The following is a 26,489-nucleotide window of genomic DNA, read 5'->3' as shown; positions in this document are numbered from 1 at the left end:
CACTGCTACTCACAAATAAAAATATTTTTCCAGATCTATTATGGCTAGAAATCTTCAGCAATGATTTTCACTATCTTTGGCAGAACAGCCTTGAAGGCTGCTGGACAAGGCAGACAATCTCCCAAGTGCTAAAAAAGTATCATGGTTGAGATATGCTCAGGCCCACAGCCCAACTTCTATTTCCAAGGCTATGCTCATAAAGAAAAAAGGAGCATCTGAATTTTCTAAAGCACCAGCAACTCACAGGTCATTTAAAACCTACTGAACTCTAGAGCTGTTCCTTAATGCTATTTAGCGTATTTTAAGAAAGAAAGTGGGATTTAGTACAGACACAAAAAGCTGTACAAAAGCTTAATGAATAAAGTAACATGACACACCACGTGAAGGAGAACCTCAGCTGGTTTTGCCATGAGAAAGAGACACTAGATACCTTTCACTATATTCTACTCATATACTGACTTAACTTTAAACACAAACTATTTTGCTCAAGCAGAAATTTTCTCTGAGCTATGGAACATCACAGCTTCCTTAAGTCTCATGGGAGAAAGGAATTAAGTTTGATTGCTGCTAGCATTTCAGCAATAATGAAAACCAGTAGAATTGATTTTTTGTAGACTACAGATTACACAGAAGTCCCTTTTTGCAAAGATTCAGTGTATTTTGTATATTAAGTATTCATTAAAGCTATTTCTAAGGCATCAATCACAATGATATCTCAATTTTCTGAAATGTGGAAATTAGCATATTCTCAGCTCACTTCTCAGTTACACTTCAATTGAGTGTAACTGCTGAATTTTCTTCCTTCTCCTGCTTATCTCTTTGCATCCTATTCCACAGATATTTTCCATACTAAAATTGCAAGACACGATAGAAGAGAGATTTCAGTTAAATGGTAAATCTAAAAATAATAAAAATACAATCCCACTGTTTGTATCTCCATGTCAACACACCCATCCATCAAGAAATGCTTCTGCTTTAAGCTCCATACCTGTAGGAGGGTCGTCTGGACAGGATTTCTCTTCGTTTCTGTGAGTCTGTGACACTGTCTACTGATTCCTGTGAATCTTCACTTTCTGCTATAGTGGAGATCTGTAAATAAGAACAGCAGTCAAATTTAACAAGACACTTCCAATGCCTTCATTTTAAGGAAATGTTGATATCCTGTGAAAAACACTACAATGCAAGTGCTCTATCTAGATAATGAACAGAAAGTTACTGCCTAGTAATAGATCCACAAAGAATGACCACAGTCAGTGATCTACCCATCAGAATGATCTTTACAATTTCAATACTCCAGTAAGAAACCCTAAACATTAATATCATACAGTTTTTGCCTTCTGTGATGTTTTGTTCTCATCCATTGCAAGGAAATAAAGATTTTTTAGTAAAATTTAGGGAGAGAATAAGTAAACGAAATTAAGGTAGCAGAAACATTTGGAAACAAACAATATAACAGTGAAAAAACATCAATTTATAAATAACGAGGTAGATTTGTTAAAGAGCCATTGTCTTTTATGGGGGAAATTGCCAGGAAAATGTCATACATGAAGATATTAAAAAATAATGCAGTGCTGTAATTCTGAGTATCAGTGCTAAAAAAGCAGAATGCTTATGCAGGAAAGATAAAATAAAATTATTGAAATTATTTTAATATTATTTTAAATTCAAAATGTGCATGACAAAATATATAAAAGCTAATTATGTTTATGTGAGAAACAGAGCTCATATCCTGATAATTTATGCACCGTAGAGAAGATTCTTAAAGGCTCAAAAATCTTTCTGGCACCCACATCTCATAACTGTCAGATAGAGGGCCTGAACAAGTCCAAGGCTGACTGTGAACTACTGGGCTCTGAATATCAAAACATGATGGATCTGCATTGAACCAGGTGAATTCCAAGAATGGCTTCATTGTCAGTCCCTTATCTTCTACCTCCAGGGTAGCAACTTGTGCACTCATCTCAAAACTGCTCACCTCTGATAGATTAAAACTCTGAACTTTTGACTGCAATGGCTGAGGATGGTAGAGCCAGCCACAAACTCAGCACTGAAGCTGAGAAGGAAAAAATAATGATTATTATCACAATGGTCTAGTTTTAATTTACACATGCCTTATTTTTAAAAATAATGCCCAGTTGAATATCTCTATCAAAAAGTCACATTACCTTTTTGAAATGAAACATTTTTGAGCTAATTGTTCTAACAGCAAATGAATAATGTGCAGTCCTTGTCCTGTGGTGTAGCTGCTGTACACCAAAGAATTTCTGCATTCAGTAACACCGAACTTCAAGTGGATAAAAAGCAAGTTAGAAGCTGCACAGATTTCAGACTACTTGTCTCCTATCTTCAGGCTACCTCACCATATTGCATTACCTGTCTTGCTTCAGAGAAGAGAAAATGCTAAGGCTTCACAAAGCACACAACACTCAACCTGCACATTTTAAAACTACTTCTATGTAAGGACCATTAGTTTTATTTAAAAGAACCAGTAACATACAGAGACCTTTACTGTAAACCAATGCAAATATTTCTTACTGAGCAAAGGCTCTCATTCTAGGATACTGGTCTTGTTAATTATGAAAATTACAGTATTAAAAAAAAAATCATCTTTTTGTTCACTTGAGAATAGTATGAACTCTTACTCAATAAAAATATATGGAAATACAGTATAGAGAAAAAGCAGAGTAATACTGTAGGAAAACCATAAAGCTGCTAAACTCACCAAACAAATTCTAGAGGGAAATGAAACTCAGCAATGTTTGAAAATGAAAAGTGGTTAAGCCAGAAGAGAAAAAAGTCAGAGTAGCAAATACTGTACAAATTTGCAAAAACACAACCCAGGACACAAATACAGGGCAACAACAGGCCTATTTCAAAGGCCCAATTTACATTTTAGGAATTTCTTCAGTCAGTACCTGAACTGTCTGGACCTGTGGAGACTGAATAACTGATGGCTGGGCAGCCTGAATCACTCCATGCACTTGAACCGTCTGCCCATTGGGCAGCTGAACTAAGGTCACCGTGGGGGCAGAAGATGTTGCATGAGCTGCTGGCATAGATACCTGCAAAGAAGAGACAGTGAGCATAAATTAGGTTATTGCAAAATCTCCTTAGTTCAGTGTTTGTTTTTGTGAAAGAACTATGCCTTTTCTAGACCCCAGTCAGATGACCCAAATGTTTCAGCGTAATATAAAACCCCCTGAACTGCCTGAGCCCAACACCTGACCTACTTCACAAAATAATCTAATGCAGAATTTCTGCAGGCTCAAACATAATTTGTAAAATCACTGACAAGAAGAAGAAAAACACAACTACCTCTATTTTGAGGTAACCTGATACAAATACATCATTACCTTTCACTTACTTCACTTGGATACTGCCCAGACTCGGGTGTACTCCTACAGACACTGCTGAGTCAGAGGCAGAAACATATGAGAGCGGAGCTATTTTTGTTCTCACTCAGGAGAATGCAAAGAATTTGCCAGATGTAAGAACTTAACATTTTTAGGCAATCATACCTTTCACTTTCTACAGATAAAGCCATATGAGTAGCTGGCAAAGTGCATGTAAATGATGAAAACTGACCATGTGTTCAGACAGAAAAACCCCATGAGTTTGCAGCGGAAGTAAGTATTTTGCAGGCAGTCACTGTGATTACTGTGTAACAGGTCAACACAAACTCTGCTTTCAAGAGTTATTTCTATGAGGAACAACTGCCCATGTTTTAAACCCAACTGTTTCCCCAGGCAGACCTGCAGGCACGGCAGCCATGCCAGCAGGGATACGCTGATAAGCTCAGCATGGCACACTGTGGCTCGGGCTCTGGGGACAGCAGTAACCACACACAGCTGCTCATGCCACAGTCTCACCCTGGCAGGCCACAGGAACTACTCTGGGTAGCTGAATGCCATGCACCAAGGCTGCTCCATGGCTGGGCACACGCCCAGCACACCCAGAACTTCCAGCTGTCTGCTGACAGGATGCCGGGCTTAGGGGCTGGGGGCTCCTGAGGGGCTGCAGGGTGCAGCACACCCTGCCCCAGTGAGTGTCCCTCCCACACCCCCTGGCCTCAGGGAAGGACTGCAGGCAAGCCTGAGCTGCTCTGGCAGACCTCAGCCAGCTCTCTTCTGGTCACCCAAGTCTGGAAAACCTAACAATGCTCCAGGGTTCAAGAGCATTTAAAAAATACTCAATCCACATAGCTGCAGTGCAAGAAAGGGCTGCACTGCTGTCCCACCTCATCTCAAAGCGCTGCTATGCACAGGATGCAGAAGGAAATCCTCTGTTGTCCCTGTGAACATGTGATTCTCAAAAAGCTGCAATAGCTCATCTCTGAATTTTCATAAACATCCATCACTTACAATGAAATCTTGTTTAACAACAAAATTAAAGGGAATTACATGCAGACCTCTCTCCTCCACAGCTGTCTCTCCCTAATCCAACAATTTGCATTTGCTTTTACCTTCCTTTTTCAGGAAAGCAGATGCAGCATTACATGGTGCTACTTAACTTGCATCTGAGAGAAACTGGGCTGAGATTAACATAAGAGCCCTTTCCTCTGACAAATTATATTCCTTTGCCAAGTGACCTTTCTCAATAATGCATGTCTGACTAAACAGTCCTTGGCAATGACAGCAAAGCTGATCAACTGGAGGCCACTGTGGTTGGATTAAGCCCACAGCAGAGTGTAACTTCCGCACATGTCTCTGACTCATACCTTGTGGAACTGGGACGAGTTTCCTTTTGCCTCTGAAAGCTACCCTGAACTCACTAAAAAATCAGCAATTAAACTAAGCTTGCAAGAGGGGTGACCTTACAAGAGATAATGGAAGAATTAAATTGGTATAATTAGTTATTTAGATTTGGCTAGGCCTCTGAGGGCACTCCCTAATGCCAATTACTGCCACTTCACTTATTAAAAATATCATAGTAACATCACACTGATGTGAACAACACAAGGAATTATGTTTAGACTGTTTTATCACCTCCACAAACTCTGCACAGGCTGGGGAAAAGCCAAGGTGCAGATAATATAGTGAATGACAACATGGTGGTTCATGTGGATTTTAACCATACTTGTATAGTGTTTTCTTACTTGGAAAAAAAAGTCTCATTCAAGCACTGGGGTAATTATGTCCAAGTAAAGTGCATGCTACCCACTACATACTTTTAAGTTCAGCTCCCTGGAGGTTAGTATGTTAACACATAAATGTAAAACACTCTTGATTCTCTGGACTAAACCTCAAAGCACATCAAGTGAGCAGCAGTTAGCTGGTTTTGCAGGAGAAATAAACTACTTCCACTCAGTTCACATTGAAGTGTTATTCACACCACCTACATCCTGTGCCTAAGTTAGACAGTGAGAAAACTGCCCAAAGAGGCAAGCTGGTGCAGGGCAGCTGGTGGCTTGTAAATTCACACTAGAGCTTCACCCAACAAAATCATCCCGTGCATTTAAACAGCTCCAATCCCTACACTATCACTGAATGGAAATGTACCAACTACAGAAGGCAGGACATGTTTGTCCTTGTTTGGTAGTCTCTGGAGTACCAAAAGGTGCAATGACTTTAAAAAGACACTAATCATTTATAGAAACTAAGTGATTTAACTGTGCCACTTAAAAGACACTCAATTCCATAAACTATGAGATCAAAATCACCTGTTTGGTCTTTGCAGACTACAATTAGTTTTCAAATTAAATGGTTATAGAAGAGAGCTAAACATATTCTGTAGCCATTCATACAATGGGATTGCTTCTGCCAACCATCAGTGTATTACAAAAATTAAACCCAATCCCAAAATCAGAGATAGAGCTGGGATTGTGTTTCTTGTCTCTCCAAAATAATTTGGGGAAAACAAATTATCTACTTCTGTCTCTCTAACTTGCCAAAAATTCTGTGAAACTCTGGAGACAACAGGGTAACACGAGCTGTCAAGTGCCAGATTGTTCCACTTGATTGTAATGCTCATAATATTAATCCCATCTGATAAAATATTTTATTTGCAGCATTATTTATCTACATATTAGGTTTGCTTTCTTCAGAATTAAACTGACTACTACAGACAAGTTTTTAACAGAAAACACAACAGCAAGACAGCAGATTACACGTATTGAAATGAATACCTTTCAGTGGTATGGTTGTGGTAAAGAATGCTAGAAATATTTTTATTCATTACTGTGTTAACATTACACAATTTACACACACACAGTTCTCCAGAACTAACACAGCCTACTACTCTACTGTACTGCTTTAAAAATGTGAAGACAAGTATGATAAGAACTATACATCACATGTGTTTCAGAATGTTATCAACAAAATCTTCTCTCAGCCCCGTGAGCAGACATTATCCCTCTTAAAAACATTAACCATAAGTAAAACTATTACACCATATGATTTTTATACCTGGGCTAACGTTGCAATCTGTGGTTGTGCCTGTACTGTCATCTGTTGGGTTTCTGCCTCTGTACCGGCTGCATCTCCACTCTGCTGGTTCTCTGCTCCAGATTCCATGGTCATTTAGTTACCTACAATCACAATATTTGTTGTAAGTCTGGGTTGGTATGCAAGTCCATTACTCTTGGCGAATCTGGCAGTAATCACTGCAGCTGCATTCCCATTACTACATACTGTTTTAATTTGCTTATTAAATGTTGCCAAATTATTAGTATTCAGGCAAATTCTTTTCATGCCAGGTGTTTGCCTCAGGTTGATTTTTCTGCGTGTAATGTTTCTGAAAAACAAGTCCAGTCTCCTCCAACAATGAGAACAGGAAAAAATGCATTTTGCTCATTCTAAAAAACCTGAGCAATTGCACTCTGATTACCTAGTACCTCTGCAATTTGGAATAAAGACCTGTCAGTATGTCAGGAAGGGCACTCCCTCAGTGCCAAGGTGACAACATGCCCTGCTACAGCCCTCCCTCTCCCCCCAGCTGCAGATATCCAACAGCAATTGTTCCTGTGCTGGGCACTCAGTTCTCAGTTGTCTCTGCCTCAACTAAATATGCAACATCTCCATGCAAGTTCTTTCCATCCCCATGCTGGGTGTGGCTCTACATCACAGCAACTTGGCCTCTTCCACCCAGTGAGTTTAAAGCCAGTATACAAAATGATGGAAGCTGTTTCTACTTGAACCTTACCACAAATGTTTTTATATTTAGAGGTACACATTAGTTTGCCATAACTTAAGTTTTTTATGGTATACAGCTTCTAATACACTAATATTTCTAAACACTAACTGAGCAAACCTAGATCACCAGAACATACAACTCTATAAAAAGAGGTTGCATAACTTCCAAACCCATGCACGTAGGCAGAGTGCAATGCCTGTTAAATTCTGCACCGATCTGAGAAAATCACTTTTCAGCTCTTCTCTAAGTACTGATATGAAAATACTTGATATTAAAAAGAACTTCAAAATACAAGGAAATTATATAGCAATGCTACTGTATTATACAGAACTCCAAATACCAAATATTAAGAATTAATATTAAGAATGGGTATTACCTCCATAGCCACAACACTTATTCTGTGTACCACCTCGTGCTGCCCAATCTATTCTGGCCTCTGGCTACCCCAGGGCAGCACACCTCTCTTCAGAGCTGGTCCAAAACAACCATTAGAGCATTTCTGCTTTGGGAAGGGGCCTGGAGGCAGAGGATGCTCAGAGCAGAAGAAAGGTGGAAAGATGCAAAACAGCCCCTCTCCTTCCCTGGCCCCCTGAGGAAAAGATTTAGAAGCATTAAGACAGGTGGTGGTACCACATCCACACTCCAGACATTCCATTTTAAACACAAAGGCAGGGAAGCAAACTATACCTCAGTGTTACAGGAAAGGGAATACCTTTTATGCTGCCTAAAATAGCAGAGTCACACTTCAACCCTGAATATGCAATGTCTTACAGTAAGCAATTGATCATCAAGAAAGATAAACCAGCTTTTCACAGTAGTAACTGCATCCTACATCGAAAGAAACCAAGACAGTGTATATAAATCAAAATCTGTATATTTACTATTGAAAGTGACCATTCAAATGAGCTTGTGTGTGTGTCAACACTGAAATGTAAAGTATCCAATATTTTGTTCTAACATCAGTAAAGGAGAAAAATAATTAAACCTGATTTTCCTTGAAAATTAACAATAAAAGAAAATATAGAATTTTTTTAAAAAGCAAATTAAACTATTCTAAGCAGTGGAATTTTGTTATGCCTCTTTCTCTAGCCAAGATTTCTGTACGACAAACCGAGTCTTTCCCATGTTGCATTTCATATTTCAAAAAGCACACAAGAAAACCCATGCACTATTAGTATCTGCAACACATTTATCCAAACAGCTTTTAAAGACTTAATTACAACAGTTTACATGGTTTTCTATCCCAACTTTAATACACAAGTCACATTTTAACACTTAGTCCTCCATGCTATATGCCCATTTTTCTTTTGAGTATTCTGTATTTTGAAAACTACAAAACAGATTACCATAGGTTTCCCTTTGATTTTTACCATTATTTTAAATATTTCTCCAAGTAAGCAAATCAACAACTTTCCCCCAATTCCATGCATGTATCATGGTGACTCCAGTCAAAGGACTACCTCACTGGAACCATTTCAGAAGCAGATCTTTCACATCAGCAACATCTCCCAGCCAAGTCTCTCCAAAGAACTTTTGAACACAACTTGCCAGCTACAAATCCAAGTATATTGCAAAACTAATAATGCTTTTGTTTGCTGACAGAAATTGTGACTCCAGCATGGAGTGAATTTGGATTAGAAATGGATGAAATGTGCAAGTATCAGGTATTTAGCAATGATCACAGAGGTAAATGTGTTGCCAAATTCCTGCTGATAAATGCAATGTTTTCCTAGGAAGAATTTCCAATCCTCTCATACACCATTCAGCAAAGGTCCTCTGTCTTTACAGGCTTGTCTTCCACTTGCATCATCTTTTGCATATGTAATCAGCAAAAGGATTAACTGTTTGAGATACTCCCTCTTCTGCAACACCAACATTTCAGAAATCAAATTCTTAACACGAATTGCAAACACCTAAGAGGAACTTCCTCATTTTGCAATGTAAGAACCAAGCAGTGCAGAAAGCTAGCTGCAAGATTTACATATTGACACATGCAGTTGAAGTGAGTTTCCAACAACCTGCAGCTTTTTGACAAGCTCAGTCTCATGTTGTTTACAGATTCTAAGGACTCTGGTTCAATTTAACTTGTACTTATACATCACAGTATTTGAATTCTAACAGCTTTACTACTATCTTTTACATTAATTTGTGGGAAAAAAAGAGGAATCAGATTTTTGAGCATTAAGGCATCATATTCCAGAGACACTGGCCACTGCATTGCTCCATGTTTGGGTATGATCCAGATTGCCCAGATGACCAGGACCATGCACACAGAACACAAACACTTACTAAGTTGCATGTATGGGTAAGGCCAGGACAGCTGAAATTAAGGTTGCCAATTCCTATTCTTGCAATTTACAGTGAAAATACTCTTGGTTTGAAAACTTAACCTCCCAACACATATAAATGAATGCCAATCTGTACATCTTTCTGAGCTTTCAAACCCCTAGTCTAGACAAGCTTTGCTGACATGTATCCCAGCATCTTTCTGTTCTTATGGGTGCCACCTCCTCCTTTTATTCCTCTGTTCACAGAGGCCCACCCTGCTCCCTGGCACTGATTTCCCTGGCAGGCACACCAGCACTTCTCAAATGAAGAGAGGGATCTGAAAAGTGTCCTAGTGGGGACAAATCTCCAGGCAGGGACAGATATGGGAGCCAAGGGAGTACACTTCTCATTTTTCCTTGCTTCCAGGCTACTTTCCAGCTTGTCAGGAGAAGACACCCACATGCACATACTTTGAGGAAACATTAGTAACTGCAGTATTGCACCAAGTATTCTAAATGAAACTAACTGAAAATAATAGCTATTAACAACCACAGTTGGAAAAACAGAGACTGCCTGCCTAAAACATCTTGGGTATGAATTCTGAACACCAGAAAGCTGAGGAGACTACCTGGTTAGAGATGGTTAACTCATGACTTTTGCAGTGCACAGCTTTCTTCTTCAGTTCAAAAGTGGCAGCAGTATTATATTTACTAATGCTTTTTCCTAATAACTTACTTACTAATGATCTCAAACTCTGGAAGCAAAGAGCCAAACAGTGAAACATTCAGCTGAAGATGGGGATTTATTTTAGCTAAACCAAGACTGGGAGAAAGGAGTTCAGCAGAGCAGAACTGTCCCAGCTGAATTTACACCATGACCAAAGAAGACAGATTCTACTAAAACAAACAGTTGCAGAATGCAACTGAACTACACACACTGCAGAAAAATCCAAATAAACCTGTCTCCTTAGTTGCACAAGGCTGGAAGGGGCACTTAGCTAAGGACTGCTGCATAGAGATCACTTCAGATTTCCCCTTGATGTGCATTTATGAGAAAAGATACAGTCAGACTGCACCAATAATAAAAAACAGGGTAATCTTGAACTACTATATTTGTGTAGCTGGACCCTACACATCACCTGGATTACAATGCAGAGACTGGGAGCCTGTATCAAAAATGGGTTCTGTGAAATTTGGGTATTCAGAGAAAACAAGGCAATGAAAACCTGTTTTGTGAAGAGACTAGATGGATTTTTATTATTTATCCCAGAAAGGAGAAAAATGTTTCAGAATCATCCAGAAAATATATATATTTAAACTATTAACAGAGTAAGTAAATTAGAAACATGCATTGCCTGATTATAAAACCAGCAAAGCTTAAAGATGCCAAATTTTAATGTATAAAAATGAGAAATAAAAAAATATATTAAAATTATGAAAATGGATACTTCATGTACTGCATAAATGGAGCAATGATGCTACTGATAAGAAATTTATTAAGGCTTAAACATGAGTTAGGCACTTGGGTAAAAAGAATAATCAAGAATATGTTGAATTAGTACTTTTTTTCATGCCAAAAAAAGTGCTGAACCAAAAGGAAGATAAAAACCTAATGAGTCAGGATTTAAATTGATTTCTAATCTTTAAAAATTCAAATAAATGCTTTTACGAGTGGGGAAGATTACATCCCAAGTAATTTTTGCAGGTTGTAGTAGTCTTTTGAGGTACCTACTGATCTTCACTATCTTGGAGACAGGATGCTGACCAGGGTGCTACAGGTAATGCTAACTCCTGTAATCCCAGTTAATTAAAGTGATCATCAATGCTGTGCATCCAGAGCATGAGCTGTTAGTTACCTCCTCTCCTACCTGCCTAGAGTCAGGATAAAATACAATTGTCTTCCAACAGCTCTCATCTCATCTTCTTCACTCTTCAGTATCCTTCTCTTGGGATGTCTGGTCTGTCTGCCCTATTTTGCTTCCCTACATCTTCTTGTATCTCCTGTCTGATTTACCCCCATGAATTTTAGCATGTGTCCTAAAGATCAGGCTCTGCTCTTTGGTTTCCCCTTGCTCACACAAGCCGTGGAGCGTTCCTGCTCTGCAGACAGGCTGCTTTTCATCTCCCAAGGCAGACTGGAGAAAAGAAAGGTGGAGATCCTTTCCCAAACACTATCAAATCCAAGAATCAAACCACATTGGGGCTGTTAGTGCAGATAAAACTTCCCATGCACTTTCATAAGCAAAAGTCCTTAATACCCCAAAGCCTTCTATGTTTTTCAGTGGACAGCTGGCACAGTAAAACAGAGCATTTTTCCCTGCAAGCCTTTATTTTCTCTCTTTATTAGCACTGTGGTGGCAATTCACTGCCAGAAGCTCAAGCTTACACTGAAGTTAGTGCCCAGCTGACATTACTGCACCTCCAGGAAACACTGGGAGGCACTGTCCCACCTGCTGCCCAGCAAGCACAGCTTCACCAAGGGACACGCTGGGAAGAGTCCTGCTCTGACTTCTACATTTATTTTATTCAAGTATACACACAGATTAGGAAGAAAAACAAGTCTCCAGAAACAGTGCAGAGCAGAGACCCAAGAGACTCATGCCCATTCTGAGCCTGACTTGTACCACACCCTCTCATCTGCTCACCCATCACCTTCAGGTCACTCTACCGCCACATGAGGCTCCTGATCCAGGGCAATATCCACTCGCCCAGCTGCTCCTGGCAGTGAAGGACCAGAGCAGCTGAGGGAAGGGAATTGAGGCAATGCCTGTTTCTCAAGCCCTGTATTCACAGCAGGTGTGCCAGTACAGTTGTTCAAGAAGCAAGCACAGCTCCGGTACCCAAAGCTCAGGAATTTGACTCACTCTGTATTTAATGCATGTGGCTTTATAAAGCCACAGATCCACCATGAAAGCACTGAGAAGACCATCAAACACCACTCTGGTACACAACTGTTTTCATGGTTCCAGCACAAAGCACTGAGAACCCTGACCTGCAATCTGCAAACATTTCCACTGTCACCTTGCAGAGCAGCAGCTCTTTTAGCCACAGCTCAACAGCCACTTTATGAACTCCATTCAGTGGCTGCCAGACTGAAAGTGTTCAGAGAAAAATAATTTTATTTACAGCTAACACATGGGACTTCAAATAACCAGTAATAAATGCTTAACAGGACAAGATGGGCCCATAATTATCTCTCTTTGTCACTAATGACAAAGTGGCTTGGCACAAGAATTGCAATTTATACCACAGCTTCTTTGTCATCCCAAGCTGGCACTGCCATTGCTCCTGGGTATTTGCTCCTTGTGTCCTCTGCCTTGGGTGAGCAGTCTGTGTGTCACACTGTGAACACAACCATGTTTGCTGCTTCATCTGAAATCCACCTTTTAGCACTCCACAGAATGGGTTCTCCACAAAGCCATTCAACGATCACATCAGCTTCTGGGTGAGGGAAGCCCAGAGGTCAGGAAAACCAAGTGGAAGTGCAAATAAAAGAATGGGTGCAACAACCAATGCCACTAAAAATGCCAAAAATGAAGAACAGTCTTCAGATTGTGTTCTGCAAATAATCTGCAATAAAGCAATCTGCCAGGCAAAATGAAGAATAAAAAGCTGGAAAAATTCTTCTTGTCACTGAAGTTAAAATATTTCATCTTGAACATACAAGAAAAATTTAATCTCACTGTAAAAATATCTCACACAAAGCAGAATCATTCCATCAACAGAATGTGATATCTGTAGTTCCACCCTCTGTCTCCATCAATGTGACACTGAGAGCAGTGTCTAAAAACTCTCTGCTGACTGAATGCAGCCTGTAACAGCCACTGCAAGAGATGGGAACAAGGTAATATATTCATACAGGACACAGAAGAAATGCAACCAGGACCCTTAATTAAAATTAACCAACTTTTCTGGATCATGACTTTTTCAACAAAACTTACACTACTACAGTCAGTGAAAATTTCTCACACCAGATTTAAATATATGAGCGATGAAAGCACTGGAAATTATTTGTGTTGAACACTCAACTTCTGTTTTACTAAAGAAAATGCCATGGCAGATTTTAAAACAAGGGCAGAAGACCAAAAATGTAATCTCAGAGCTACAGTGGTGAGCACCCACACCAGCAATCTCCTCTAGATTTTGTTCTCTGTTGGCATAGCTCAAGCAAGCTGATATTTACCAGGCAGATGGTGAATCAGTAGGCACAGTTAAGGTGTATGAGTGAAAGTTGCTTGAACCCTCTCCACTGCTCTATCCTCCTGATCTGACTCCATACTCCTGGCATTGTACTAGTATCTAGTATTTCTGCCTTCAAGTTTTTTCAAAGGAAAAAAGGCTCTGACAGCTATTAACTGCAATTAGTTCCTTATACCACAAATTACACTAATAAATACAAAAGCATACAGCAAGTATTTGGTACACAAGATTTAATTCAAGTTTAACCTATACTGCCTTTTTTGTTCAATATAAATAAATAACAAACAAACAAACCAGCCACCTCTTTTTACCAATCTTATCTAATAGCTGGGCTAGGCCTTATGTGAATACACGAGCAGAGCCCAGTAAAGCAGCCAAGGGGAGACACCAGAGCAAGCATTTCCCAAGGCATTAACAGTGAAAAGCAAACAAATGACTCTCCACTGTCTTATTCCCTCCCCTTTCCAAAATGCCCCCAAAATACTGCCAGAGTTCACTCAGACGAAACAAAATGTCAAAACAAATTCCAGGAAGGTTACAAAGGCATTAGGTAACATTATTATTGAAAACATAATCCATAAATATGTTCTATTTATAAATGCTCTGTGCTCCTATTGAAGACACTTAGGGTATTAAAATACTAATTCACATGCTTTAAGTCTGTGGTCCTCAACATGCAGAACAGAACTGTGGTAACTATTTCTAAACACCTTTATTAGCACAGTAAAAATAACCAAAACCCACCAGAAGAGATCTGCAAACTTAATTTTAGAGAACCAAGACATTTTCAAGAATGTTCTGGCCAACATATCCAATCTATTCAGAGACACTTCTAAGAACTCTGCCCATTTTGTCGTTCTTAACACATTCATTGCCAATATCATATTTATGCATTTCAGTTACTGACTGCACTTTACTACAGTTTACCATCTGTTCTCTGACATTATTTTTAGGGCATAAAACTCACCTAATTTTCAATCTAGGCAGATTTCTTGCAATTGTTACCAAGTGTAGAAACTTTCTTTTCTCAAAAGTGAAACCATATAAAATTGCCAAAATACATGCCTCTTTTCTCCCTGGGACTGCTGAAAGTACTGTGGCTCACCTCACCACATGTAGCTGCTGGCTACTTAATAAAATCCATCACAACATTGTATCTGAATGGTATCCTTTGTAGGCAGGTATCTTTACTGCAATATAAAATATAGGCACCAAATGATTTTTTATCATGCTGTTGGAGAGCTAAGGCTCCTGCTGAATACACCACAACTCCAGGAACAGGCTCTGCAATTGGTACAGGCCCAGCAAGTCAATAACCAGCACAGCCACTTGTGATGAGCTTTAATTTCTGGCCTAATCAAATTCTCACTTTACCTTTGACTGAAACAGCTGTGGGTAGGGAAGTGAGGGATCCATGATTCCATGGGATTGAAGCTGACCTCAGCCCAGATGGGGGCAGCTACCTGAAGACAGCCACTTCTCTTATTTGCTCTTCTCACTGCAGAGTTGAACTGTGACAGCACATCAGGCAATGTTAAAAGGATAACATGATTACATCTGTACCATGACAAGTGAGGGAGTTCTGCCCAGCCAGGGGGAAAGCTTGGGGGATGCAAACAGCAGCCATCTAAGAGCTGTCAATGCAGCCTGACCCCAGGCAAGGGGAGTAGAGATGGGTGCAATAAAGTAACCCCTTTCTGCTAAGGAGGCCCTGTGCCCGGGTGGAACACCCTGCTCTCAGCTGGCCTGGGCTCAGCGCCCACCGGAGCAGCTCCACCAGCCCTCGTGAGGAGGCAGGCTCTTCCTGGAGTGAGAGTTCAGAAACAGTTCTCTCCTACCAGCCAGATATCTAGATATGCCAAATAAATCATTCACCCTGCTGTACTGGTCAACCAGCAGAACATTTTGAGCCACTTCCTTTCCCCTCAAACACTGACACGTGGAGGTGTTCCAGCAGAAGACCCAAGGCAGCCCAGTGACAGAAAGGAGAGACAATTCTGCAAGGGTCAGAGACCGTCTCCTTTCCCACTGACAGGGAGAAAAGAGGACTGTCACTACAATAATTAAAGGAGTATTCAGAGCAGAAAATGATGCCAAGTTAGCAAGGCTAAGATGCATCTAAAAGAAGGTGCATGTGTTCCTTTCTTCCACTGAGTAGAGCTGTCAGAACTTGAGATTTCCACCTGACCTGCCAGAGTAATTCAGATGAATATTACATTTGCTCTCCTCCATATGCACTTCTATGTTTTATGGTCTTTTACTGCCTCGCCATTCATTCTGGCAGAGTAAGAACCACCTAAATGCTGCATGACATATTTTGACAACCTTGTGACATGTTGTAAGGATCTTTGTCCACTTGCCAAGCAACCTTTACACATTCCAGGTCTGAGGCACTGGCTGGAAGAACTGTTGCAATTCCAAGCCTGGGGCAGCCTGGAACTCTGTAGGGAGAGCCTCTAAAAATTTTTATCAAATAAAGGGTTATCTCTGAGGTGAGGGAGCTACTGAAACTTCTTAGCCAACAACTACAGGAGTGAGGAGTGACTGCTCAGCAGAGTCACCCTCCTGAAGTGAAGAACTAAATGTTGTTAGGACAAGGATATTTAATATATGACAGCCTCCTGCACAGGCTGCACTCCGTAGATGTGCTAGGGAAATCCACAGGCTCCGTCACTGGGTCTGTGACAAATGCTTATGTGAGCAAAGCTAAAGCTACTTTGAATCCATACAGATGACCCAGCTCTCTTCTGGTGCTCAGAGCAGATCAGGAACAACTTATAGAAAGATACAAATAAAACCCAGAGCATTACAAAGGCATACACCCATGGTTAACCTGAGTGCTCCAAGCCCAAGGGACAAAAACACAACATGTAGTAATCTCAGACCTGTAACAGAAAAAGGAATCACATCTATATAAGTGTTTCCTTAATTCTATTAATTTAAATTACATATCAGGTATGATTTAATGGAATAATGTGATAGAGCCAGAGAACCAATAAACATGTTTATTATTACCTGAAATCTTTCTATTCCAAATACATGTTTTCAGAATCTCTGTTACTTTTACAGTGTGAAAATATTAATAGACACATGTAATTTATCAGAATAGAGTACTATAAGACTGGTCCGAAGGTTCTTAAGAGATTACACTGATTAAAAATCTCTTAAAAGATTACACTGAATAAATATGACATGCTAAAGTAATATGAATGTAAATGTGATTCTGTTTGATTCTGAAACCAAATCTTCTGGGAAGTCCCAGACATTCAGGGGACTTTCCCATGAATAAAGTAAATGTTTCCTTTTCCACCCTATAATGAAGGAGAGCAACTCTCAGTATTTAAAGATCTTTTTATGGTCTCAAATGTTAAATTAGTAACCTGAATTTTATCATCCATTTGCAATAATATAATAATGATAATAACAATAAGCCTGAGGTACAAATAGCATAGGTCACTTCAGCAAAATACTGTACACAGAAAAGGGTCAGACACCAGAATCCCAAAGTGACACATATCACACTTCCTTTCACATCATTCTTCTGTTGCAGAGGACTATCAAATCAGTTGGGGAACTTAGGGCAGGCATGGAGTTTCAGGTATTTATAAGCTGCACACTTAAACTCGACATGAGGATTTCAGGTAGAATTTGTTGTGTGCGTTGATATTTTGTCTGCTGGTGAGAAGGGACAGCTCCATGGCTAATGTTTCTAACCCACTCCTGAATGTCAGTGGCTAAAGCATCAATTCATAAAAAGTATCACCTGAGATATTTACGCTGCAAGCTTGACAGACATGAACTATATAAACAAACAGTACTCATTCTGATTGATGCTTGGAACGTATGTGATATTTCTAGAGTTCAACCTATAGTATAAAACCATGAAATTTTTTAACTTGGTAAATATTGGAAAGTCTTGTTTAAAAAAAAAAAGAACACCTCTTATGAGTTCAGAAAGAAAACACAACAAAATGGATGTTTCAGACCAATGCTTTAACAGTTTTATTAATAAGTATCTTTAGAATCGGTCACCTGAAAGTAAGACTGAGTTATTCACACAACACTGATAATTACCAAATATCAAGTCTCTGAAAAAAAAACCCAAAAAACCCTGCAAAGCAATATTATTTGTTTTTTATTATCGTTATTATTATTATTAAATACCTTTGTTTAATTTTTAACAGGCAGTATAGAATGTTTTTTGCTTTAATGCCCTCCAGGAAGTGAAAACCCTTGCATTCTTTCTGAGGTTGGAGTGCTAGATTAGAGTATGCCCCAGTATGTACAAGAAAAACAGCACTTCCTTACAAACCTTGCCCTTGTCAAATTTCTGAATGCATCCTAGTCACAAAATTAACTGCAACATTAAAACCAAAATATCTACATCTTAAACCACAGCTTAGACTTGGAAATGCTTTTAAATCCTAAAATTGCTCTGGCTTTATTAGTTTTATTGAAAACATTGTTGCTTGAAGGATCATCAGACTATGTTGCTTAATGCACCAAAATTAAATCTATGACCCAGCCTCTCCCTAAAATCCAACTGAAATGCAACAGTGATCAAACTCTGTAGTAAAATAATTCTGACTAACATTATCAAGCAAGTGGATTCTAGTTTATTTTTCATGTATCTCTAAAATTTGCCTAGGCAGTGCAGGAGAGCCTTTTAAAGGAGAAAGATCACTCACATGCCTGCCAGGCAGATCTACTCTGCAAAAGCACCATCTCCAAAGAAAGAATAATGTTTTTGAAATACTTTACTGGAGTTTAAGACCTCCATTACCTGTGAGCAACATGACTGTCCCCATAGAACAGGGGTGTGATTTGCTGGTAATGCTGAAGGTCTGCAATGACCCTGATAAGCAATGGGAGCCAATGATGAACCAGAAAAGACAAGAGAAAGAAAGAAAATCCATGTTTCACATCAATGTGTTGCACACAAAAGAAAATCTCCATTTTGCTTTCTGCAACTCCAGTTTTGCAAGCACTTCTGCTGGCAGTACGGCCAGCTTGGGCTCTGGTTTCCTCTAAATTCTTTCTTATTTACACCTTTACACTTGTCTGTGAAGCTGCCTAGTAAATGGGACAAGGCAACCAATTTGCACTACAGACAAGGAAACACAACTAATTCCTAGTCTGGACCAGTTCTCTGATCCAGTTCACAGGCAGTCATACTGGGAACAGAAGCAGGAACAGGGAAGGTGGAGCCAACTCTACCCTGCTGCAGCCAGGCCTGTCCATGAAAGCAAAGGAAATCAAGTCATGGGTATAGGTGTCACAAGATTGTGGGAAGCCAAGAAAGATGCTGAAAAAAATACCTCTATTCTGTAACTTGATTACTGTTGTGATGACTCTGGTTAGGAGTGGGAGGCTGGAAACAGGATGAGTATTTTTTATTTATAATCAACATTAGCTTTGTGAGGATTGGGCAGAGATGCATTTTTTCAAACAGCCATGCTGCTGACAAAGCAGCTATTTGCAGCAGGTAACACACTTCTTCCTCTCCCCAGTCCAGGGTAATGTGCACTGGTTACACATCCACATTAACTTTACACTACAACTTCCAGGCCAGTAGTTTCAGCCACCATGAATTGTTTTACAATCTGGAAGACAGGCCAAGGCAGTTATCAGTTTGTAGCAGCAGTGGCACTACAGAGAGCTCTCTGCCAAGTGCCTTGGGCTCACTGACAGGATGTGCACCCAAGGGCTGGACCTGGACCCTTCTGGAGCTTTGCATCTCAACTTAGGCTTCACTACAGAGGTGTTACACATAATTCTCCCCTGCTGAATGGGCTTCTCATAATGAGAAGTACCTAAGAGGTACACTGATCTAACCTCTTGAGAAGACTGAAATCTGCCTCTGATAAGGAGCAGTTAATTCAATCACACAGGTATCACCAAGCTTTTAAAACAAGGAAACTTTCCTCCTTTGGTTCTTTTTGTTGTTGCTGTTTATTTTTCGGCTTACTGTGTTCTTAGTTTTCCTAGCTGCAAAGACAAACTCATGCGGCTCTGATCACTATGGACAGAGTGCAACTCTTCCTTCTTTTCTCCAAGTCATGGATATGCTGTCATTCCCCAAGATGGGTCTGCTGGCACAGCTCTTAGCTGCTGTGTACCCTTCCCTCCTTCCTTCCCCTACCGTCACTGCAAACCTGCACTGGCGTTTGTGCTACCAGCACAAACAGATCTCAATCACAAACCAATTCAGCTCACTCATGCAGGAGAAAATTATCTACTAAGAAAGCACAGTTCTCTCCTGGGTTAGTGATCTGAACTGGGTTATTAGGTTTTGTATACAATCAACGCTACGGACAATGTAAAGGGATGGTCCAACACCACACAGCCAGGAGCAGGAGGAAGAGAGCAAGACTTGGTCTCCTGAGAGCCACATAAAGTTGTATCAGCTCAGACAACACCACAGCAACACATTACTTTTGTTGGTTATACTGTGGCATTAGTACCCAGTACCCTTTCTCACACCTTCCCTGTCTTTTATCTCCCAGAATTTTCCTATCCGTGCAAAGGGAAAAACTGGACGAGTTTCACAAAGAGGGCAGGCGTCCTACACCTACAGTAACGCCCTGGGCTTTTTTTTTTCAAGAGAAGGAAAGCTCTCTACAATTCAGAAAGGTGTAAATTTACAAAGCCTGCTCATACTGTATGCTACTTGCAGAAATGGACAGGCAGCAGTGGATTTTGCGACCAGGCCAGCTACACACAGCCAGATGCTGTGTCATCAGGGAAAAAAAGGCAAGAAAATAATGCTTCCCATCCATTATTTAATGGGGTGTAAAAGATGATGAGAGAGATTTTACAGATGAGAAGAGATTTTAACATTCAAGCCCAAGAAAAGGTGCAAGGGGAAGTAAAATCCAATTGACACTGGAATGGCATAGAGAATGAGAAATTTAGGGTAGCACCTATAAGAAAAGTGCATGTAATACTGGGCCCAAAATGTCACAGGAGGTTGTGAAGTTTCTGAAGAGATGATTAAAATATTGCAGCAAAGAGCTGCAGTGAACAGCAACAGGTGAACTTAAAATGTGAAGAATAAAAAAAAAGGAAGTAAAGGAAGTGCACAGAGAACTTGCTAAAAAACACACACACAAAAGGTGTTTCAGACAAGTAAATAAGCAGCAGAACAAATTAGTTTAATACGTGATATTGAAGTTTGGGAACAGCTGTTGCCCACGTTCATTTGCTCATGGTTAGCACATGTAATAACTTAGCTGAATGATCTAGCTCTGTGGCAAGAACCCCAGCAGGATCTGTGTCATCAGCTTAGTTATAAACACAGCGATAATTTAAAAATTTTTACAAAGGCTGCATTTTCTCCTTTAGCAGCAGAGCTGACTGAGCTGCCCTTATCTCCCTGCTCATTCCAGCCCCATCCCTTCCCCTGATTATGCTGGTACAGCTCCTGTGCAGCCATGCAGCAGCCAGGGGAAGGGAGGATCCAGGTGAAAATGGATCCACACCTCTCAAACAGCTGAACCATTTCCCCACGCAGTAGCCCAAGGATTTGTGAGAGTGCAATGGAAAAGACATGGAAGATGCTTTGGCCAGAATTATTACCAAAAAATGCTATGAGGAACTATGGTTTCAGTTCATCAGCCAGGAGATAAGCTCCAAGAATTCCCACATTTCTTAGGCTATCTGCTCTTTTGTAAGTTTCGAAATCTATCTGAAAAAGTTTCTGCCTAAAGAGGAAAATACAACCCAGCTTTAGTTCTGCCATGTGCGGGGAAAAGGAGTTTTCATGATAACCTCACTGACTAACAGGCTATCACTGAACACTTAGAAGATCAGAGATTTTTACAAATCACTTTAACTCTGCCCTCCAAAAAGTGTGAAAGCATCAAAACCAGAGATTTTTATTCTAGTTTCCTGAACCAAGGTGGATTCAAAATAGTTCACTGTAAGGCTTCCTGCAACTGTGTTCCAAGTAGCCAGTGTAGTCTGTCAGAGAACAACTGAAATGTAACAAAATCTAGAAAAGCAATTGGCAGGACACTCCTATCTTCAGAACTATTTTTCCATGTTTCACCTAATGGTCTTTTTTTTTTAACAAAATATCAACTCTCACAATATTCTTAGGACAAAAATAGGATTGCTTATTATCTTAGGATAATATCCTGTACCTCTCTGCATGCACTCTAATCAAGAATTACTGCAAGTAACTAACAAGTATCAGTGCTGCTTTAAACTTGTGTGTATGTACATGGTAGGTAAACACATACATGCATCCAAACAGGAACAGGATGTTTGGATGCATCCTCTAAATTCTTTATCCTGTCACCTTAAAGTGGCTCTTCCAACACCGAGTTTTCTATTCTTTCCACTTGACACCTAATACTATAAATCCAGCACTGCCAGACAAAAACAGCAGCAGAGAATTCTTGGCTGTTTTTGAGGGCTCCTTTTACCTGAAAGCCAACTAGAGCTTGGCACATTTTCACCTCCTGTGCAGCTGACAAGGCTGTTTCAAAAATACGGAAAGCTGGAAGGTGTTGTATTTGTTCTCACTCACCTCTTTTAATTGCAGTGATCTAAAAGCTTTGAAGAACAAAATAGGTATCAATGCCTTCAATCTGGGAGATGTACATAGATGATTAATGGCAGGCTGCTCAGGTTTTCACAATCACTATGAAATATGACCTCAGACTGCAGATGAGGCAACACAATTTTTGGTTCAGTAAAAAAAAAAAAAAATCACTGCTTTTTCACGAACTTCAGCTGTATGCAGGTAGGAAGCAGAGAGAGCTCAAAGGAAATTGGGTAGGGTTGTTTCTGTAGATGAGGATTGCTGTCATGTCCCATAAAACTAACTTTAGTCAGATTAGTGGCAGAAAGCTAACACGGCCTTCTCACTGCACAAAAGCCTTGAGAGGTGTGGCATGAGTAACTGATCTCCCCTTGCTTCCAGAGATCCAAAAATAGAGGTGAAGTGTGAATATCCCATTTGTTACAAAACGGTGCCAACAGAAATTCCCAGTTGGGGCCTTGTCTCCTATCAAAATGTGCACCTACAGAGCTGTAGCTGCACTTAGGCAAGAAGAGGCTGCTTCTCACTGCAGCAGAACAGCTACTCTGCAGAGTAACATCTACAGGACAGTTTGTACAGCAAGCGCTGTGCTGGTGCAGGTTTCCAAGAAACAGACAGGGAAATGATGTGACAGTCTAAATGAGATGTTTCTAAATGTTCTGTATCAGCAAACCCCTCTACCCTTTTCAGACCTTTGGGGTGTTTTTTGTGTTGGATTTTTTGTTTGACTGGTTTTTTACTTTTTTTACCCAGAGTAGTAGACACACATATCACCAAACATATGAGAAAAAAATAAATTAGATGCAGACTGTTCAGTGCAGATCCAAAGACCATATTGAGAGCACCAATCTGAATACTGGTGTTCTCTCAATTAAAGCATTAAAAATGATTACACTCTTCTTTACTACATGCAACAATTTCATTTTAGGTCACATGTAAGTGATGCTTAGCAAATACACAACCACCTCCCTGTTCCCTTTTCTCCCTGACCTGTGAGGGGACAAAGCTGGTGAGGAAATGCAGAGATCTGTGTTTGAAAACATGGATCTGAGAGTCCTCCACTCTATTATGAAATAGAATAAAATTAAATTTTTTCTAAAACTACAAAAAACAACAAGCAAGGATTTTCTGTCCCATTTCTGTATTTACAATGTAGTGCGTATTCCATCAAACCAAGAATGAATGAAATACACCAACAATTACACTCTCTTTAATCACTATCGACAGCTACATTGCTTACTGAAGTCCTCAGACGTCTATTAACCACTTTAAAGTTTAGAAACTCTCTTCTCATGTTGGTATTACACACTGAAGTGATGTAGAGCATCTTTGGCCTTCATTTCAAAAGAGGTGGTGGAAGTGAGAGAAAACAGAAATTCACATACAAGGAAGTATACGTGAGAATTACAAATATTCATTTTGAACAAAACCTATTTCAGTGACTTCATATTTTACTGTATAAATCCACATTTGTTGATACAAGGAAGAAAGGATGCAAGCAGAGTCTCAAAATTCCTGTATTCTAAAATCGTGTTTAGTGGTGGTCAGCATGGGACTAAACAGGGATACATGATATTTCTAAGAAGTCTCTGGTCTTTTATTTAAGAAATAGGAAACATGTTTCTAACCCCAGGGGGGAAAAAAGAAAAAAAAAAAAAAAAAAAAGAAAAGAAAAAGACAGGTGTTATTCCAGAAGCAGACTGTGAGCCAGCATTCCAATATTCAAGAGAAAGAAACAAAAATTTTAAAAATGTTTCATGAAAAAAAAAACATATGACCATTTAAAACTTTTTATCCCTGTATGCATTTAAAAGGTGTAACGACCTTTGCTTAAAAAGTCTGCCAGGTTGTTTTTGCTTAATACTGTAAAACAAAAAAACTGCAGATATCCAGGATTTGAAAGTAGAAAAAAGTCAAAACACTGTCTTCTATTCTAGCAAAAAAAAGAGAGAAAAAAGTCCCCCAGCTGCAGCAAGGCAAGGCTGGTGTAAAGTGGAAAAAGGCATTTGAGCTGACATTTGCTACTAAAGCTGGGAGAGAGGTCAAATCCTGTTCGCTGTGCAGCACCCAGGTCTGTGGAAAACTGGCAAAAGCAAATCCCAAACCGAGATTTACCAGCCGCAGCCTGGCTCAAATTCACTTTGGGTTAAAAATACTACCGGGGAGCAGCAGCGCGGCAGGAGGGAACCGTATCCCTGTTACGTGACCTGCGCGCCGGCTCGGGCTGCGCCCGCGGTGCCGCCCGGAGCGCGGTGTTGGGTGACCGGCACCTCTGCCCGGCGCGGCCTCCCGGAGACGGAGTAACAGCGAGCCGCCGGACCGAGCGCTGCCCCGGCTTCCGAGCACAGATTTTATTAAAAGCTTCTCGTTATAGAGCCGGGGAGCGCCCCACGCACTCGTGTCCATCACGGCGGGAGTCTGTTTGTTTATCCGTGCGGCGCGCTCGGGGCGCCGGGGAAGCGGAACTCCGGCGGGCGCGGGGGCCGCGGCGGCCCCGCGGGAGGGACCCGGGAGCCCGGCGGCGCCGGGGGCGGCAGCGGGGGAGCGAGAGCCGGAGCGCACACGGCGGGGAGGGGGCGCGGGCGGGAGCGCGGCCGCCCCCCGCCGCCGCCGCTCCCCCTCGTCGTCGTCCTCCGCCGCCTCCTCCGGGGGCCAGGGGGCGCGGCGCCCCTTCCCCGCCGCGCTGAGCGCCGCCGCTGGCTGCCGACAGAGCCGCCGCCGCCCGGCCGTGGCGGCCGCCGCCGGGCCGGCTCCCATCCGCCATTATCCTTTGTTCGCGGCGCGGCGGCGGCGGGGATGTTGCAGGGCTCGGCTCCATCTTTAAGGCGGGCGCCCCTCCCGCGGGCGGTGCGCGGCCGGGCCCCCGCGTCCTGCCGCCCGGCGGCTCCCCTGGTCCCCGCCGGGCTCCATTTCCTTCCCTCCCCCCCGCCCCTGTTTGCTGGGCGCCGTCCTCCTCTTACCGGTTACCAGGCTGCTCCGTCACTGCTTTCGTTCGCGCCTGGGATCTCGCCGCAGTTTTATTCTCTCCCCCACGTAACACACCGCGTCAAACTACACCTCCGCCGCGTCACTCACACACACAGGCGCTCCCAGCCCGGCGACAGGCAGGCAGCGGCCGACTGAGGAGCGCCAGCCAGGGAGCAAGCGCCGAGCGCGCCCGGCCCCGCACGGAAACCGCCGAGCACTCACGGAAAGCGCCGAGCGCCCGCCAGGCGGCGGGAACGGCCGAGCGCGCCGCCGGCCCCCGCGGAAAGAGCCGAGCGACCGCGGAAACGAACGAAGCGCCCCGGAGGGGGAGGCGGAAAGAGCCGAGCGGGCGGCGGGAAGGCGCGAGCGGCGTTTCCGCCCCGGGGCGGCCCGCGCGGGAAGCACCGAGAGGGGCTGCCGGGGGGGGAGGGGGAGCGCGCGCTCACCCCCCCGCTACCCCCGCCCCGCCGTGCGCGCGGCCGAGGCGGCCGGAAACTCGCGAGCGCTCACGGAAGCGGCCGAGGGCCGCGGAGGCCTCAGCGCGGAGTCACCGAATCCATCGGGCTGGAACGGACCTGCGAGATCGTCGGGTCTCGCCTGTGACTGAACAGCACCGTGCCAACTAGATCATGGCACTGAATGTTTAAGTTCTTGAACACCTCCCGGAACGGCGGCTCCACCACCCCCCTGGGCAGCCCATTTCAGTATCTAATCTCTCTCTGGGAAACTACTCCCTGATGTCCAGCCTAAACCTCCCCGGGCTCAGCTTAAGACTGTGTCCCTTTGTCCTGTTGCTGGCTGCTTTCCTGGGAAAGAAACTGACCCTCCTGTGGCTACACGCTCCGTTCAGGCTGTGCTGAGAGCGGGAAGGTCCCCCCGAGCCTCCTTCTCTCCAGGCTAGACCCCCCTCCCTCAGCCCCTCCTCACAGGAATGGTGCTCCAGCCTCTCCACCAGCTCCATTGCCCTTCTCTGGACACTCCAGCACCTCAAAGCCTTTCCCGAGCAGAAGGGCCCAGAACCGCACACAGCTTTCAAGGAGTGGCCTTATCTGTGCCAAGTACAGGGTCTGGTCCTGCTGGGCACACAATTCCAGATACAGGTCAGGATGCCACTGGCCTCTCTGGCCACCTGGGGACACTCTGGCTCATGCTCAGCTGCTGTCAACCAGTGTCCTGGGTACTTTTGTGCTGAGCTGCTTTCCAGCCACTCTGCCCCAGCGTGTAGAGCTGCATGGCTTTGTTGTGACCCAAGTGCAGGACCTGGCACTTGGTCTTGTTGAACCTCATGCCACTTGTCACCACTGTTTCACCCTGCCCAGATCACTCTGCAAAGCCTTCCAGCACTTCAGCAGATCAGCACTCTCACCCAGCTTGGT

At 42.3% G+C, this 26,489-nt stretch overlaps 1 protein-coding gene across 1 annotated transcript in view; it reads right to left on the bottom strand.

Annotated features, from left to right (window-relative positions):
- Positions 1 to 25,292, bottom strand: part of CREB1 (cAMP responsive element binding protein 1) — a 39,790-nt gene extending 14,498 nt beyond the window's left edge. Inside the window, exons 1-4 of the mRNA XM_063162355.1 lie at positions 25,107 to 25,292; positions 6,405 to 6,526; positions 2,916 to 3,062; positions 989 to 1,089 (exon numbers count right to left, since the gene is read on the bottom strand). Of these exons, the coding sequence (XP_063018425.1) occupies positions 989 to 1,089; positions 2,916 to 3,062; positions 6,405 to 6,518 (362 nt within the window). The 5' untranslated portion in view covers positions 6,519 to 6,526; positions 25,107 to 25,292. The remainder of the gene's footprint in view (positions 1 to 988; positions 1,090 to 2,915; positions 3,063 to 6,404; positions 6,527 to 25,106) is intronic.
- Positions 25,293 to 26,489: the final 1,197 nt, after the last annotated feature.

Source organism: Melospiza melodia, chromosome 8 (genome assembly GCF_035770615.1).
Source record: "Melospiza melodia melodia isolate bMelMel2 chromosome 8, bMelMel2.pri, whole genome shotgun sequence".
NCBI classification, from domain to species: domain Eukaryota; kingdom Metazoa; phylum Chordata; class Aves; order Passeriformes; family Passerellidae; genus Melospiza; species Melospiza melodia.
The sequence above is the reverse complement of the archived record's forward strand: the minus strand, read 5'-3'. Positions and strand labels throughout refer to the sequence as shown.